The sequence below is a fragment of the Bos mutus genome, chromosome 17 (assembly GCF_027580195.1).
Source record: "Bos mutus isolate GX-2022 chromosome 17, NWIPB_WYAK_1.1, whole genome shotgun sequence".
Lineage (NCBI taxonomy): Eukaryota > Metazoa > Chordata > Mammalia > Artiodactyla > Bovidae > Bos > Bos mutus.
Window position 1 is genome coordinate 15,127,300 of NC_091633.1, and position 16,763 is coordinate 15,144,062.

At 47.4% G+C, this 16,763-nt stretch overlaps 1 protein-coding gene across 1 annotated transcript in view; it reads right to left on the reverse strand.

The window, feature by feature from the left end:
- KSR2 (kinase suppressor of ras 2) overlaps positions 1-16,763 on the reverse strand; it is a 431,769-nt gene that overhangs the window by 177,147 nt on the left and 237,859 nt on the right. Inside the window, exon 5 of the mRNA XM_070385590.1 lies at positions 2,072-2,256. Within this exon, the coding sequence (XP_070241691.1) occupies positions 2,072-2,256 (185 nt within the window). The remainder of the gene's footprint in view (positions 1-2,071; positions 2,257-16,763) is intronic.

Here is a 16,763-nt window from a genome sequence, read left to right on the forward strand (position 1 = left end):
GGTATGGTCAAACCCTTTGAGGCAGCCATGCTGACATTCTCTCATATGATGGCGATGCCTGAAGACAGATGGCTGCCAGAGGCAGTGCGCAGCATCACGCCAAGGTAAATTCCAGGCACTCTTGGGGCCAAAAGGGAGTTGGGTTGGGGGTGCTGGGGTGACCTGAAAGGCATTTAGCTACAGCCTCAAAATTAATCATGGAGCCAGAGGATGGAAATAACTCTAGGAGAAGGAGACAACAAACATCAGAATAGCAACTGCCATTATGAGGTGCTTACTGTGTGCCAAGCACTGTGCAGGCAATTTGACAAATATGAGCTCATCCAGTCCTCACAAACATCTGTGACGTGAAGCTATTGTTTTCCCATTTCACAGATTATGGAAACTGAGGCTCAGAGAGGCTCTTAACTTGCTGGAGGTCAGCACACTGCTCAGAAATAACAGAGCTGGGGCTGGAACCCAGGCAGCCCCCTCCAGAGCCATGGCGCCCTGCCCCAGTCGGCTGCCAATACTCACCGCAAATGTCATCACCCCTTTCCCTTGACCAGGCTCACCTCAGGCCCACCCACCATCATGGAGAGTCTCTAATCCCTCTGACAGTGATTTCTCTTGACAAATTGATAAACTGGCTTTCTGGCGTCTACGTGTGTCGTGAGCACTATTTTAGTTTGCTTGATTCAGGGCCTGTAGCCTTGGGCACCGAGATAAGCCAGGCTCCGGAGCCTCTCCTGATGTCCACACAAGTCTCTTCTGGCACCAGACCCTCCACTGAGTCCTGCAGTGGACGCAGGAGACACATGTGTGGACTGTAAACTGAGTTCACCGTTCTGCTCGGGCCATCCAGCCGGGGTAAGGCAGAGCTTCTCAACCTGACAATCCTGACTCCAGACATTTGTGTTGGACATTCCATCTGCAGTTTTCCAGGGAGAGAACTAACAGATTGCATCCAATCCTTAACAGGTCCATGGGCTCCCTAAAAAGAGTTTTAAAAACCTTTATGTAAAGATAAAGAACAGAATCCCACATTTAGAGAAAGATGTCCTGCTGGGTATCTGAGGAACTTGGTTACAAAATCAGGCATGATGGTTAAACTGGTATACTCTGGAGTTAGAAGGAATCAGATTCAAATCCTGACTCAACTACATAGCTGTGTGACTTTAGGCAATTCTTTGATGTCTCTGGGCCTCAATTTCCTCATCTATACAATGGGAATAATCCATGTGTACCACTGATTGTTGCAAGAACTAAATGACATCACACATGTGTCTGATTAGCACATACTAGTTACTCAGTGAGCATCATTTATCACTTATCAGAGTAGCAACACGTGGACACAGTCTGGCTGTATTAAGGGCAAGGGGTTATTTCTCCACATTCTAGCACCCCCTCCTCTTCCCAAGTTCCCAAGCAATAAAGTTATTGTCTTGGCTGGAGGACTGGTTGAGCTTTTTTCAGGGGCTCCCCTCTGACCACATCTGCGCCTGCTCAGCAAAACGGGCCTCTGGGCAGAAAAGATTAAACGCCTTCTGAGACTTCATCCTTGATCACCAGAAAGTTCCATTTCTGCCCCTAGGAATAACCACTTTGCCGCAAAACTCATGACAGCAGAATGTAAGCCACCCCGGGCCCGCTCAGCCCAGTGTGAACGAAAATCCATCATGGAGATGTAAAGGTTACACGCATCCACCGGTGTGGGGGAGAAAATTACAAAATTAAATCAGAGACACCTTAGCCCACGGTGTCCAGGGAGAATCCTGTGACTGGGCAGCTGAGAAGCACAGGAAAGAAAGGGCTGCTGTTTCCTGTAACGTCCTGCAAGCTTGCTTCTCGCTGTCATGCCTACACACCCGCAGGCACACGGGCCTAGTGACACTTAGCAGCACACGGCCCAGGGTCGCCCTATTCCACCCCTTTTCTCCGAAACCATCCGCAGGGGCGTTGCGTGGCGCAGCGGGTGGTGCCTGGCGGAGCGCGGATGAGGCGTATTTTCACGGAAGGAAAAGCAGAGGGCGCGCCCCGGGAGCGGAGAGCAGCAGGTGCAGCCACCCGGGTACGGGTGCAGAGGACTTACTTGCGGAGAAATTGGCCTCGGAGTGGACGGGAGGGGTGGAGGGCAGGAAGGGCGCATGTCCCACGAAGAAGGAGCGGAGGGAGCGCTCGGACAGCAGCGGGGAGCGCTGCTGGGAGGGGATGTTCTCACAGCTGCCCACGCTGCTGTGGATCTTGAGGTTCAAGGGCTTGCTTTTCTTCTTGGCTCTGAAAAGGAGACAGAAAGAGAAGAGGGAATGTATCCCTACGCACACACAAAGACAGCCGGAGGCCCTATCTCCTTACCATAGCACTCGGCACCGACCCCCTCCCCCCATCTCCACCTGGCCTTGCCACCCTCTTCCGCTTTCCCTCCCGAGGCTCCCCGCACTATATTCTGTGCTGTTCCTCACCTCCAGTCCATGGCTTACACTGTTCCCATCGTCTGAAAGACCCACTCCTTCTTTGCCTGGTTGACCCCCACATGTCGTTTATAACTCTGGCTCTCATGTCCTCTCCTCCAAGAAGCCTTCCCTGGCACCGGTAGTGCATCCCAGCCAGGGTCGAGTGTTCTTCCTCCAGGAAGCCTTCCCTGATACTCCCCATTTCCTCCTAGTTTCGGTTGGTGCTCCTCCTCCACCCTTGTAAAGTATTCTCTATGTATCTCTGTGTCTGCACTTCCCTATTTTTTCCAGACTTATTCCTGTAGGCTTCCCAGGTGGCACGGTGCTAAAGAGTCTGCTTGCCAATGTAAGAGACACAGGTTCAATCCCTGGGTGGGGAATATTCCCTGGATTAGGAAATGGCAACCATTCCAGCTTTCTTGCCTGGGAAATCCCATGAACAGAGGAGCCTGGTGGGCTACAGTTCATGGGGTCACAAAGAGTTGGATACAACTAAGCTTGCCCGTGCATACACATGCACACACACACACTCTCTCCCACGTGGACTGCGGATCTTTGAGGGCAATGATTTTGTACTGTTTTCGTTTTTCTGTCTTTGGCAACCATCACAGAGCCTGACACACAGTCGGTGCTCATGAAATGCTTGTTAAATGATTGCTCTGGATGGACACTTAGCAGACGGCGTTTGAATTCTCCTGACTGTGGGCTCTTTGGAGGGTGGGACCCCGTCATTACTGTTGTTGGAACTCTTAGCCCCTAGCTCAGCCCCAGCTGAATAGAAGGTCCCTCTTGGGCTGGTTTTGAAATGTTTCTGCCCTTCCCCAGGAGCTCATGTGATCAGCTGAAGAGAGTTTGGTTTAAAACTACACCCAAAATTACCCTCACTTCTCTCCCCCTCACCTCCCCCCACCCCAGTGCCCTGTTCAGGTGTGGCAAGGAGTTGGGCGCCCCCCTGTGGTCAAAGCAAACCCCCTTGCAGATTTTCACAGCTCTGGACAGAGGGCGGGAGAGTGTTAATTTTAAGAGTGGAGGCCTCCCACACGGGCAGCCTAGAAGTCACCCTCTCCAGGAGGTCTGCTGCTCCTCAGCTTTAAGGAGTTCCAGCAGTGCCTGCCGAGTCGCCCCCTTGCAGCACCTGCGCTGGCAGCCTTGCTTATTATCTCTCCAGGGGTCAGCAGCAAGGCCTCTTGTTAGAATGGCAGGCGGCGTTGGCTGGCTCACCACCCCCCCCCGTGAGAGGGATAGGGCGCGGCATTTCATTCCACATGAGCGTCCAGCTGTGAAGGTTCAAAAAGGCGTCTGCACAGAGGGAGTAGGAGTCAAATTCACACAGGCTTTGGGGTCGGGGGGAGGACTGGAGCTCAGGTCCTGATTGTAACCTCAGGAAAGAGATCCCACCTTTCTGTGCCTCAGTTTCCTCTCCTGGACCATGGGGGTAAATAATAGCACCTATCTAAGAAGGAAATCGTGATACGAATACTTCTATGAGATCACATGCATGACACGGGACGCAGCACAGAATGAGGGTTCAGGTTCAGTTCAGTTCAGTTCAGTCACTCAGTCGTGTCCGATTCTTTGCAACCCCATGAATTGCAGCACACCAGGCCTCCCTGTCCATCACCAACTCCCGGAGTTCACTCAGACTCACGTCCATCAAGTCCATGATGCCATCCAGCCATTTCATCCTCTGTCGTTCCCTTCTCCTCCTGCCCCCAATCCCTCCCAGCATCGGAGTCCTTTCCAATGAGTCAACCCTTCGCATGAGGTGGCCAAAGTTGGAGTTTCAGCTTTAGCATCATTCCTTCCAAAGAAATCCCAGGGCTGATCTCCTTCAGAATGGACTGGTTGGATCTCCTTGCAGTCCAAGGGACTCTCAAGAGTCTTCTCCAACACCACAGTTCAAAAGCATCAATTCTTCGGCGCTCAGCATTCTTCACAGTCCAACTCTCACATCCATACATGACCACTGGAAAAACCATAGCCTTGACTAGACGGACTTTTGTTGGCAAAGTAATGTCTCTGCTTTTGAATACTCTCTCTAGGTTGGTCATAACTTTCCTTCCAAGGAGTAAGCGTCTTTTAATTTCATGGCTGCAGTCACCATCTGCAGTGATTTTGGAGCCCAAAAAAATAAAGTCTGACACTGTTTCCACTGTTTCCCCATCTATTTCCCATGAAGTGATGCCATGATCTTCGTTTTCTGAATATTGAGCTTTAAGCCAGCTTTTTCACTCTCCTCTTTCACTTTCATCAAGAGGCTTTTTAGTTCCTCTTCACTTTCTGCCATAAGGTTGGTGTCATCTGCATATACCTGCTATTAATGCACCTATGACCAGGTTAAGCTGGATGTCCATGCAGACACAAAGCAGGCGCCCCACAGTGGCAGAGCCAGGTCCACAGACTCCCATCCAAGTCCATGTGCCCCAACTCAGGCTGGGAACCAACATCCGCCACCTCGTGAGAATTCTAAAGGACTGTGGCCCAGATCTGATCTGTGAGTCAGGAGGACTGTTTATTAACATCTTCCCAGTTACTTCTCAACTATGGGCTCCTATAGGACGGAGATGCACCTTATTTCTTTTGCCAGCCTCGGCCACCTCTGCCTGGGTCTGGCAGACAGCTCTGCACTCAGAAGGCTCATGATGAATGTCCATTTGCCAACCTGCCTCTTAGAGCTTTCATCACAAAGGTTGCCAGGGGAAGTCGCAAACTGATGGTTGGGCTTTGTACCATTTCCTCTCCCTAAAGTCTGCTGGATCTTGAGTTAAGCTGAGCTGCCGGCTCACAGCCCCTCAGTTGCGTCAGGGGTGGGGTTATGTCCCCTTGAACTCGAAAGCCTTCAATGGCCAAATCCCTCAGCATCTCATTAACGGGGTCTGGAGCATCTGGCCCTGTCGACTGGGAGGAAATGACAGGGCTGGGGACAGACAAGTTCCTCTCGGCAGGCATGGCAGGAGGACAGGCGAAAACGCGCGTTCTCACACACCATCCTGGGTGGTAGGGGGCTAATCCAGGAGCCATTTCCCTAAACAGGAAAAATGCCCGCTGGTCTAACCCGGGGCTTTGTGAGTTGCTCCTCCTTCTCAAATTGGGCCATTTAAATCTTTTGCAGTCGGCCTCATCTAATTAGCCAAAGGGTGACCTCCAGGAAAGACCCTTTTCAAACAGCAAAGAATAACACCAGTTCGTAGACGAGAAGGGGTGAAAGTTGGGGTGGCTGTACTTAGGGACCCTGGACGCAGCTGCTCAGAGGAAGGGGAGGATTTGGAAAAGCCTAAGGCTGGGAGAGTGTTTATTGAGAATCCACTCTGTTCCTTGGCCACAGGCAACAACCCTCATTTCTGGCTTAAGCATGCCTGGAGCAGGGCAAGAATCAACAGGGGCCTTGGCAAAAGCAGAGGCACCAATGAGTCAAACAGCATAAGTTGCATTTCCCCGGGTGTGGAGGAACAGGCAATACTTTCAGATGAGACACAGAATCATGTTTGTATTTTAATAGTTAAAATTTGAAATATTGATTTTGTACACCAAATCTATAATTTCATGCAGTTAATTTCCAGTATACAGCCTTATGTAAAATATAATAAAAAGAATTAAAAGAAGAAGAGGAAGGGAAAGAAGAAAAAGGAAAATAAAGAGAAAAAGAGGAAGAAGCAGATGAGGAAGAAGAAAGGAGATGGAGAAAGAAACATTGGTTAAAAAAAAAAAAATGTCAAGTAAATTTTCGTACAGGTCTCACCAGAGTGGCTAATGGAGCTGACAGCACCAAATGTCAATACAGAGCAACCAGAATTCCCATAAAATCCTGGTGAGACTGTGAATTGGTACAACCATCTAGGAAAACAATTTGACAGTATCTACTGAAACTGAACAAATACTCTGATCCAATCATTTCACCCCAGGGTATTATGTCCTTAACCAAAATGACTGCCCGTGTCCACAGAATGACCCATGTAAGAATGTTCATGCCAACATTGTTCATATGGGCAAACACTGGGAACACTCTCAATGTCCATCAATAATAGAATGGATAAATATATCATAGTATACTCAAATATTTGACTGTAACTGCATGACAATGAAAAAGAGGAAACCACTGCTATACTACAATATGGCTGAGTCTCAAAGATACAGTGCTGGGCCAAAAAAGCCAGCCACAGAAGAGCATATGCTGTCTGAGTCCCTCATGATTCCATTTACATCAAGCCCAAGAACCGGCAAGACTGATCCATAGTGAGAGAGGCCAGAAGAGTGATTTTTTGGGGGAGGTTATTGACTAGAAATGGAACCAGTAATCCTTCTCGGTGCTGGATGTGTCCTCTGTATTGATTGGGTGGTACTGATAAATAAAATTCGTCAAACTGTCCACAAAAATAGTGCATTTTACTTCTGAGTGGAAGTTATGCCTTACAAAAAAGTCTTTTAGACAACAGTAAAAAAGACAACCCAATTAAAAAGTGAAAGATTAAAAGATTTGAGCTGACATTTCTCCAAAGAAGGTACACAAATGACTGACAAGCACGTGAAAAGATGTCCAGCATTATTTAGTCATTGCTGCTGCTGCTGCTGCTAAGTCACTTCAGTCGGGTCCGACTCTGTGCGACCCCATAGACAGCAGCCCACCAGGCCCTGCCGTCCCTGGGATTCTCCAGGCAAGAACACTGGAGTGGGTTGCCATTTCCTTCTCCAATGCATGAAAGTGAAAAGTGAAAGTGAAGTTGCTCAGTCATGTCTGACTCTTTGTGACCCCATGCACTGCAGCCCACCAGGCTCCTCCGTCCATGGGATTTTCCAGGCAAGAGTACTGGAGTGGGGTGCCATTAGGGAAATGCAAATCAAAGCCACCATGAGATGCCACTTCACACCCACTAAGATGGCCATAATCAAGAAATCATAAAACAGTGAGTGTTGGTGAGGATGTGGAGAAACTGGAACCTGTGTGCACTGCCGGTGGGAATGTAAAATGGAGCGGCCACTGTGGAAGACAGTTTGACGATTCCTCAACAAGTAAACATAGAATTACTGACCCAGCGATTCTATTCCTAGATATGTTCCCAACAGAATTGAAAACAGGTGTTCAAACAAAAACTGTGCGCAATGTTTATAGCAGCATCATTCACAGTGGTCAAAAGGTGGAAACAACTCAAATGTCCATCGACAGGTGAATGGATAAACCAATTGTGGTCTATCCAGACAATGGACTATTACTCAGTATTATGAAATACTGAGTCATGCTACAATGTAGATGAACCTCAAAAACTTGAACTAAGTGAAAAAAACACATGCAAAGGCCACACACATATGATGATTCCATTTATATGAAATATTCAGAATAGGAAAGCCTATAGAGACAGAAAGCAAATTAGTGGTCGCCTGGGACTGAGGTCAGAAGGGTAAATGGGAAATGACTGTTCAATGGGTCTGGGGTTTCCATTTGAGCTGATGGGAAATTCTAGAACTGGATAGTGGTGATAGTTGCACAAGATTGAGAATACACTTAATGCCATTGAATTGTACACTTTAAAATGGTGTATTTTGTAGGATGGATAAACAACAAGGTCCTACTCTATAGCACAGGGAACTGTACTCAATATCCTATGGTTTTCTGTGGATAAAGACAGCAGACAACACGGTAATGTGCTTCCCAAGGCCTGGAAGTCAAGTAGCCTGGTTGGAGGTCTTGCTCCCCTAGTGTTAGCTTTGTGGTCATGGGCTCGTTGCTTCCTTGTTCTGAGCCTTTCTGCTGAGGGATATCATCCAAGTGTGCAAATTACCACAGGAGATTAGAGGGATCTGAAAGGTGTGAGGCCTGGCACCATCCTCTTGGTATGGATCTGTATTGTTTCCCGTCAGTTTCCTACTTCATGAAGGCATGTGACCTCAACTCTGTTTTCCTTGTTTCCTCTTACTGCCAGTGAGCACTACCTCAGCTTCCCTGTGCCTTCACTCTCCTAGGACCCTCTCTCATCTACTCCCTGCACACCCTTAAAGGCTGAACTCAAGGATGAGCAGCTCTGATCCCTCCAGAACCATCTGACGCTGGGTTGCCATCAACAACCCAGCATGTGCATCTCTGTCGTGCCTGAGTACTCACTGCATTCCAGACACCAGCCCTACATAGGCTGTAATTCTTGCGGTCCTCCCCACTGCCTTGTGGGGAAGGTGCTACAGTCATTCCCATTTTACAGATGGGGAAACTGAAGCTCAAAGAGATGATTTGGCACTTGGTTGCAAATTCAGCACAGGTTGCCCAAGCACACTCTAAGTGTAAGGCACTGCGTTGGACACCACGGGCCATAAAAAGGAAATGTGAGCCCAGTTTGTCCTCAGCAGCCCCACCTTGCATACCACTTCCACACCAGGGTAGACCTGGCCAGAAAGCAGGAGTCTGTCCCACACCTGCTTTGTGGCTGTGGGTACCCCACCAAAGCAGAGCAGGAATCTCAAACTCAGGTGTAACCCTCCAGAAATCATCTTTCACTGGAAGTAGGTCATCCCAGCAGCTACCTCCTACCCTGGCTGGGTGTGCAAAATGTAAGAAACCCTGAGTTATGCCTGGGGCATTGTTCTCCTCTTGTTCTCTGGGAGGCTACCTGCTGGTTTGAGCTGGGTAGATCCAGCCAGATTCTTCTAGTCCTGGGGCTGACAAACTCTGGACCAACTCTGGACCAAATGCACCTCCTAGGCGGTTCTTGTAAATAACGTTTTATCAGCCATGCCCATTCATAACACACTGTCTGTGAATTCTTTAGCTTGACAACGGGGGAGTTAAGTTGCAGCACACACTGTATGGCCCACAAAGCGGAAAGAAACTATTTCCTTTCTTGCCCTTTACCGAAAAAGTTTTCCAGTCCCTGTTCTAGGCTCCCTGCCCAAAGATGTTAATCATGAAAAAATCCTAAAAAGAACCAGAGCCAGCTTGGGATTTATTTTCCCTCAAGTGACAGCATCTCTTGACCTTCTGCAGCTAAATAATAAACACTCTGCCTTCTTATTCCCTTCTCTCCTTGTAGCTCAGCCACGGTGGCCTGACTCATCCAGGGTCAGGCATTGGCCACACCCGACTGGATGCCTAAACCTATGCCATCCTATACAGTAACCACAGCCACAAGTGGCTATGAAGCTTTAAAAATTCAGTAAGATAAAATTTACAATTCTGTTCATCGGTCTCAAGTTGCCACAATTCAAATGCCCCGAAGTCACCTGCAGCTAGTGGCTGCTATTTTGGACACAGCACTTCCAGCATCACTGAAACTTCTTTTGGACTTTGCTGCTCTAAGGCACCCTGTTCCCGGCCAGACAGGGTGAGGTGATCACTGTTCTGCTATTAGAGCATCTTCATCATCCCACCCCCTCTCTTCTCTCTGATTTTCCCCCTCCCTCTCCTATAGTAAAATTAACTTTGCTTCGCAAAAGGCTGGAGACAGCAGAGATATGTATTATAGGGGGCTGATCCATTAAATGGTATGAAATGGTAACTCCATTTGATGGAGCTGTGTAGGTGTTTAAAAGAATCTGGATAGTGAGAATACCACTTATTACAAAGTGAAGGAAGGAAGAGGAAAAAACAGTGTATATAGTATGACCTCATTTGTGTCGTTAAAAGATATATTAGTGAAAAACATGAATCCAATAAATATTCTTTTTTAAAGTTTTTTTTTAATTTAAATTTATTTATTTTAATTGGAGGCCAATTACTTTACAATATTGTATTGGTTTTGCCATACATCAACATGAATCCGCCACGGGTATACACGTGTTCCCCATCCTGAACCCCCCTCCCAATAAATATTCTTAGGACAAGGAGGTGCTAGACTCCAACAATTAAGGAGGCAGACGCAAGAGCCATGGTTTCCCTGGGCTGGTATCCTGGTGGGGGATACAGACAAATACATGAAATGATAAGGAAATACTGGTTAATAATAAGAGCTACAGGGAGAACGAAAATCAGGTGATGTAGTGGCTCTGTGGCGGGGTCTCTCTGGGGACACGGCCTTTAGGCCGAGACTTGCATGTCAAGGAAAGCCAGACTTGCAGAGATCTGAAGGGAGAGGAGACCAGGCCATGAGGAAAGATCAAGGCCAGGGCAGGTCAACTCACAGCAAGAGAGGAGAAAAGAGGCAGGGGGCCACTCAAAGGAGATTGTGAAAGTGATGGGAACCTGTTGGAGAGGTTTAAGAAGGAAGATGATGAAATCTGATTCTGTTCTTAGATCGCTCTCCCTGGTGTGTAGAAAGCTGACTGGATGGAAGCAAGAATGGGATGAGGGAATCTGAACTGGAGGCTGCAGAAGGCACCCAGGCAAAAGATGAGCACGCCGTGGACCAAGGTCTGGGTCATGGAGAAAGAGGGAGAGGAGGCATTTGGGACTCAGCTCTCCCAGGACGTGCTGGCCAATTCAATCGAGGAGGGAAACAGGAAGAGACACAAGATGTGTGCTAAGCTGGTGTGTCATACGGACCCCCAGTCTTAGGTAGACACGCTCATGTCTAAAGCTACACAAGAAGCAATTGGCAAATTGGGATTTCCAGAGTACGTACTTTATTACTTTTAGACTTTTCTTTGCCATTTGAGCTTAGCAACAGGAGTATTCTTTTATAATAATAATAATAATAAATCTTTAAATGCATACCATATTATTTGCTTGAATTTCTCCTCTTTTTTTATTAAAATGAAAAAAATCTCTAGAAAACAAGAGGTATGGGCATGGAATAATGTGCTCCATTGTTACTTAATATTTCAATGATGTTTCATTATTATTTCAAGTTTTATATTGAAGATCAAACTTGAGGTGAATTTTGTTTCCCAGATGACTGGTACCAGTTAGTAACTGGTATCTCAGATTTAGTTAACAGATATTAAAATGTGGTTGTTTATATATTTTTAGAAATTTAGCATATATGTTTAATTATATAATATTATGTTTGTATATATTAATTATATACAATATTACATAAAATTTATGGATGTATATATTTATACACATTTGTACTTTTATATTTATATGATATACAAGTAAACATATACATATATTTTTATATATTATATATGCATGCATGCATGAGTGCTAAATCCTGCTCTACAGCTTAAATGAGACTGTGCGTGTCGTGTCCGACTCTGCATGACCTTATAGACTGTAGCCTGCCAAGCTCCTCTGTCCATGGGGATTTCTTCAGGTAAGATTACTGGAGTGGGTTGCCATGACCTCCACCAGGGAATCTTCCCAACCCAGAGATCAAACCAGTGTCTCTTAAGTCTCCTGCATCGGCAGGCATGTTCTTTACCACTAGTACCACCTGGGAAGTCCATTTTATATATGATATATAATTAAATATATGTAAACTTTTATATCAGAGAAGGCAATGGCACCCCACTCCAGTACTCTTGCCTGGAGAATCCCATGGAACGGGGGAGCCTGGAAGGCTGCAGTCCATGGGGTTGCTGAGGGTTGGACATGACTGAGTGACTTCACTTTCACTTTTCACTTTCATGCACTGGAGAAGGAAATGGCAACCCACTCCAGTATTCTTGCCTGGAGAATCCCAGGGACAGGGGAGCCTGGTGGGCTGCCGTCTATGGGGTCGCACAGAGTCGGACACAACTGAAGTGACTTAGTAGTAGTAATAGTAGTAGTCAACTTTTATATAGTACATAATATATAACTAAACAAATATATTACATATAAATATGTCATATGTGAATGTATATATAAATATGCACTTGAAAATCTTAAGAATAGATATACTGTATTTTTTTAAACTTCACTCAGTAACAGATCAGCTCTCAATATCCAATAGATTTCTACCTATTGATTGACTTGATTTAGAGAAGAGCAAACAGTCCTCATACACACATTCTCCTCTCATCCACTAAGATACACTTCAGATCCAAGGTGAGTTGTTGTTTAGTTGCTAAGTCATGTCTGACTCTTTGTGACCCCATGGACTGTGGCCCTCCAGGCCCCTCTATCCATGGGATTTCCCAAGCACAAATAGTAAAGGAGACAAAAAAAATGATCAGGAGAGGATAGGAAAGATGTTCAGTGCAGAGGTTGACAACTTCCTGTAAACAGCCAGAAAGTAAGCATCTTTGGCTTTGCAAGCCCTAAGCTCTCGGTCACAGCTACTCAGCTCTGCCCTTGTGGCACAAGCTCAGTCAGTCCCGGGTGACAAGTGATGAACGGGCAGGGTGTATTCCAATAAAATACCCACAAAAGGAGGCTCTGGGCTGGATATGAGCTGCAACTTACCAACCCCATCCTAGTAGGGTCTGGACTCACCTGAAAGCGGGAAAACTCCTCTGGTTTGTTTCACCCTGACTCCCACTTCCCATCACCTGGCTCATCCCATGAGCTTGCCACCCCTGCCTGCTGGACTTTGTTTGGTGTCTTTCCTTTCCTCATCCTGACCCTGCCTGTCCAGGGTAGGCTGGGTCTTGTCATAGCACCTGGACAGGCTTTCAAGTTCCAGCCCCGTTCTGGAATACACATCTGTTTTTCTAATTCTTTGAAGAACATAGACCTCTCCCATCCACTTGGAAGCACCAGGAGGGCAGGGATCATGTGTGACTTGTTCTGTGTGGATCCCTAGGGCCCAGTATGGAGTCTGACACATAATAAGAGCTCAATTAATGAAATGAATGTCTGAAGGTCCAAGTGTGCCCACTGTACCACAGCCTGAATGCTCGGGGACTCCTCCTGGCAGTGAGTGAGATGAGGGACCCTCCAGTGCACCCACTTTGCCTCGATGCCACAGGTGGGGGGTGCCAAGCTGGCACCCACCCTATACATTTATTTCTGGTAGGACACATTTTCTATATGGAGTGGCTGTGGGGCTGGTTAACCTGCAGGACAGGTAGGTGCCCATAATCAGCTACCTGGGGAGGCGGGTGGGGTTTGAATTCCAGTATTCCTGGGACTGCTAATGTCAGCATTAAGACTGGCCTGGCTGAGAGGTAAGGGGTCAGATGCTGTGTTCTGGACACATTATCTCATTGGAGTAGGAACAATCATGACCGCCGTTTTGCAGTGAAGGTAACTCGGTTTCTCCACACTTAACATACCCAGGTCACAGCTCAATAAAGGCTAGGAGCATGATCACAGATTTCACTGACTTCAAAGCCAATTCCTAATCGCTTTATCAATCACACCATAAGAGCTGACCACACATATTCCCATCTTACAGCAGTGCCTGTGCAGTTCTAGAGTTGTCTAGGTTGTTGATATGGGGGTTGGCTGGGGACAACCAATCTTACACTTGCAAGTCATGCATCTTGCAGTTTAGACCAGTTCTTGACCTGGACATGGACAACGGTGCTTCTGACTTGTGGGATGAGCCGGAGGCCCTTCTCCAGCTCCCTCTCCAGCCTCCCCCACCCTATCTGAGCTCACCCAGACAGCCACCCTCAATTCTGCCTTCCAGGCCTGATCTGTGCCGGCATCCAGGCCCGCTGATTTTCCTGCATCTCTGTGATTAGGAACTAATCTTATATTTTTGTTCCCCAACCCATAAATCAGTTACAGACCAAATATTTACACAGACCGTCATTTCCGAATGAACCAAGGCTCATGACAGCCCTCATTATTAGAAAGGATGACTGATTTTGGACAGAGATTTCACGGGCATGTGGCTGGATGTTTTCCTTTAGGTTTCCCTCCCCCTCCCCTGGCCTGAAGAAAAGACAATTTCCAAGATGAATTGGTACAGAGGTCTGCTCTTGCTGTATCCCTGGGGACAGTAGGATGTGGACAGGCTTTCATCAGCCCCATAAGTGACAGCCAGTATTGGCTTCTTCCCGCTTCTCTTGGCCTCCTCCCGGGCAGAGAATCATTTAACTAAACATCCCCTAAAATCAGAAACCCTAAAGGAGACTGTGGTGCTGGAGAAAACTTTTGAGAGTCCCTTGGAGAGCAAGGCGATCAAACCAATCAATTCTAAAAGAAATCAACCTTGAATAATTCACTGGGAGGATTGACGCTGAAGCTGAAGCTCTAATACTTTGGTAACCTGAAGAGCTGACTCATTGGAAAAGACCCTGATGCTGGGAAAGACTGAAGGCAAGAGGAGAAGGGGGCGACAGAGGATGAGACGGTTGGAATGGCATCACTGACTCAATGGACATGAGTTTGAGCAAACTCTGGGAGATAGTGAAGGACAGGGAAGCCTCACGTGCTGTAGTTCCTGGGGTTGCAAAGAGCTGGACGTGACTGAGCAACTGAACAACAACAAAAGGAGACAGAGAGAGAAGAGGCCGGGAAGAGGGAACTCAGCAGCATCACTACCACCATTAGGGACACCCACCCTACAGGGGATGGTGTGGCCTGTCCAGGGTGACCCTGAGGGGGTCATGTGCTGTGCTGATAATATCTCTGGGTATGGAAGCAGGAGGCTGAACTGCTGACCTGGCTCTGTCATTACTTAGCAGGTCACTGCGGCCTTGGAGGCTGGTTTCCCTTCCTGTCAAAGCAGGGATCTGCCAAGTTGTCTCTGTCCCTTCCCAGTCCAGGTATCTTGGCTCTCATGGTGACAGGCACCATCCATTAAGCCCTTATGATGAGCCTGGTCTTGTGCTAAGCACTTTATAGGTATTTGGTCGTTTTAATCTTTAAAATGGGGATGGTCATCTCCAGGTGAAGAAACAGAGGATCAGAGAGACTGAGCCACTCTCCCAAGGTCATACTGCATGTGAAGAACAGAAGCCAGGACTTGAAGTTGGTTCTGTCTGACCTCGGTGCTCTTGGTCCTAAAATACATCACAGCCTCCCTGAGACCTGAATTTGCTTGGGGCACAGAAGCAAGCTGTCACGTGCATTCTCAATGCCCCTTTAACCCCCAGTGAAAGCACTGACTGAGGGTCAGCATCCTAAGCAAAGGCAGAATTGACAGCTATCTGCCAGGTGGTGGGCCAGCGGAGAGCCTTCTCTCTGCAAAGCTAGAGGTTGGCAGGAAATGTTTCTTCAAGGAAACCATGATTTTTGTGTGTGTGCCACCTATAAAGCTCTTCAAAGAAGCTTCCTTTACCCTGGGAAAAATTAATTGGGAGTGAATCTTTACACACAAGCCTAAAAAGCACGTATTTCAATCTGGTGGTTCTCCGAGAGCCACATGAAAGGCATCCATCAGAGCTGGCGAGACAGACAGCAGCCTCTGACACCCCTGAGGGTTTGGGCAGGATTCAGACAGCACCAGGGCAGGCTGGGCACTCGGGCCAGCCACTTAACCCCAGCGGGTGTTCAGCCACTCCACTCGTAAAATGAGGGCTTAGAGCAGATCATCCTTAAAAGCTCATCCATCCTCACTATGATCCTCCATCCTCACAGTCTTTCCTCCAGACTTACACCGTGACCTTCGGCAGGTCAGAAACCACAAGGCTTCAAGCCTTCTTATTTATATTGTGGGATAACCTCTCCAGACCCCTTGTCTACCCCTCGCTTCTCTGGGGGCAAATGAGTCAGCATGAGCGTGGTGAAACCTCGGCGCTATGATCCCAGCAGTGGGGAATTTCCGATAAGTCGGGACTGTCCTATGGCGACTCCAAGAAGAAGGTCTGAAACCCTTTTTCCATGTGAGTTTGAACACTGTTGCCTGAAATCAGTGTTTTGTTTTGCCTTTCAAACCAAGGCCTTCCACCTGGTTTCAACTTATGCATCCAACAGTGACTTGTTATGATACAAAATGCATTCATTGGGGATCAAATAATACAGAGGGCGGGCCCACCAGGGATTGTAACTTAATGCACTTGCCCATGTATTTCTCTCTGCTCAGCACATCTCAGGTATTTAAAATTCTTAGCCAATGGCCTGTCTGGCTGCTTTGCAGTGGAATTTGATTGTGACCACCCACCCACCCCCACTGTTTGGGGGAATTCTCTCTCCTCTATGCACAACCTTGTTGGAGGCGTCCACCAGGGAACAGACGTTGCCTACCCCAAGTCACTAGGTGCCAAATCAGACCCATCAGAATCTCACCAGGGAATGTGAATCTTGAGTGGTGTGACACAATGGAAAAAAACACTTTGAAGCTCAGGTGATCTATGGCAGCTCCCCCAAACCCTTTCAAGTCATTCCTGCTACTGAGAACCTCTGGGACGCCCTGGATCCTGCTCCTTTCCAAGCTTTCCAGTAGATCCTGAGAGTTATCCCGGAATCTTCCAAGTAGGTCCATTCTCTGTGTAAGCCGGCTAGAACTGGCTTCCGTCATTTGCAACCCAACACCCCTAGTGCACCCTTGAGGGAGCCAATGAAAGCTGAGTTTCTTTTTCAAGAATGTCTATGGTTCCCTTTTTCATTGTGTTGGGCAGTATATGCTCAGCTCCAGAATTTCTCAAATCCTT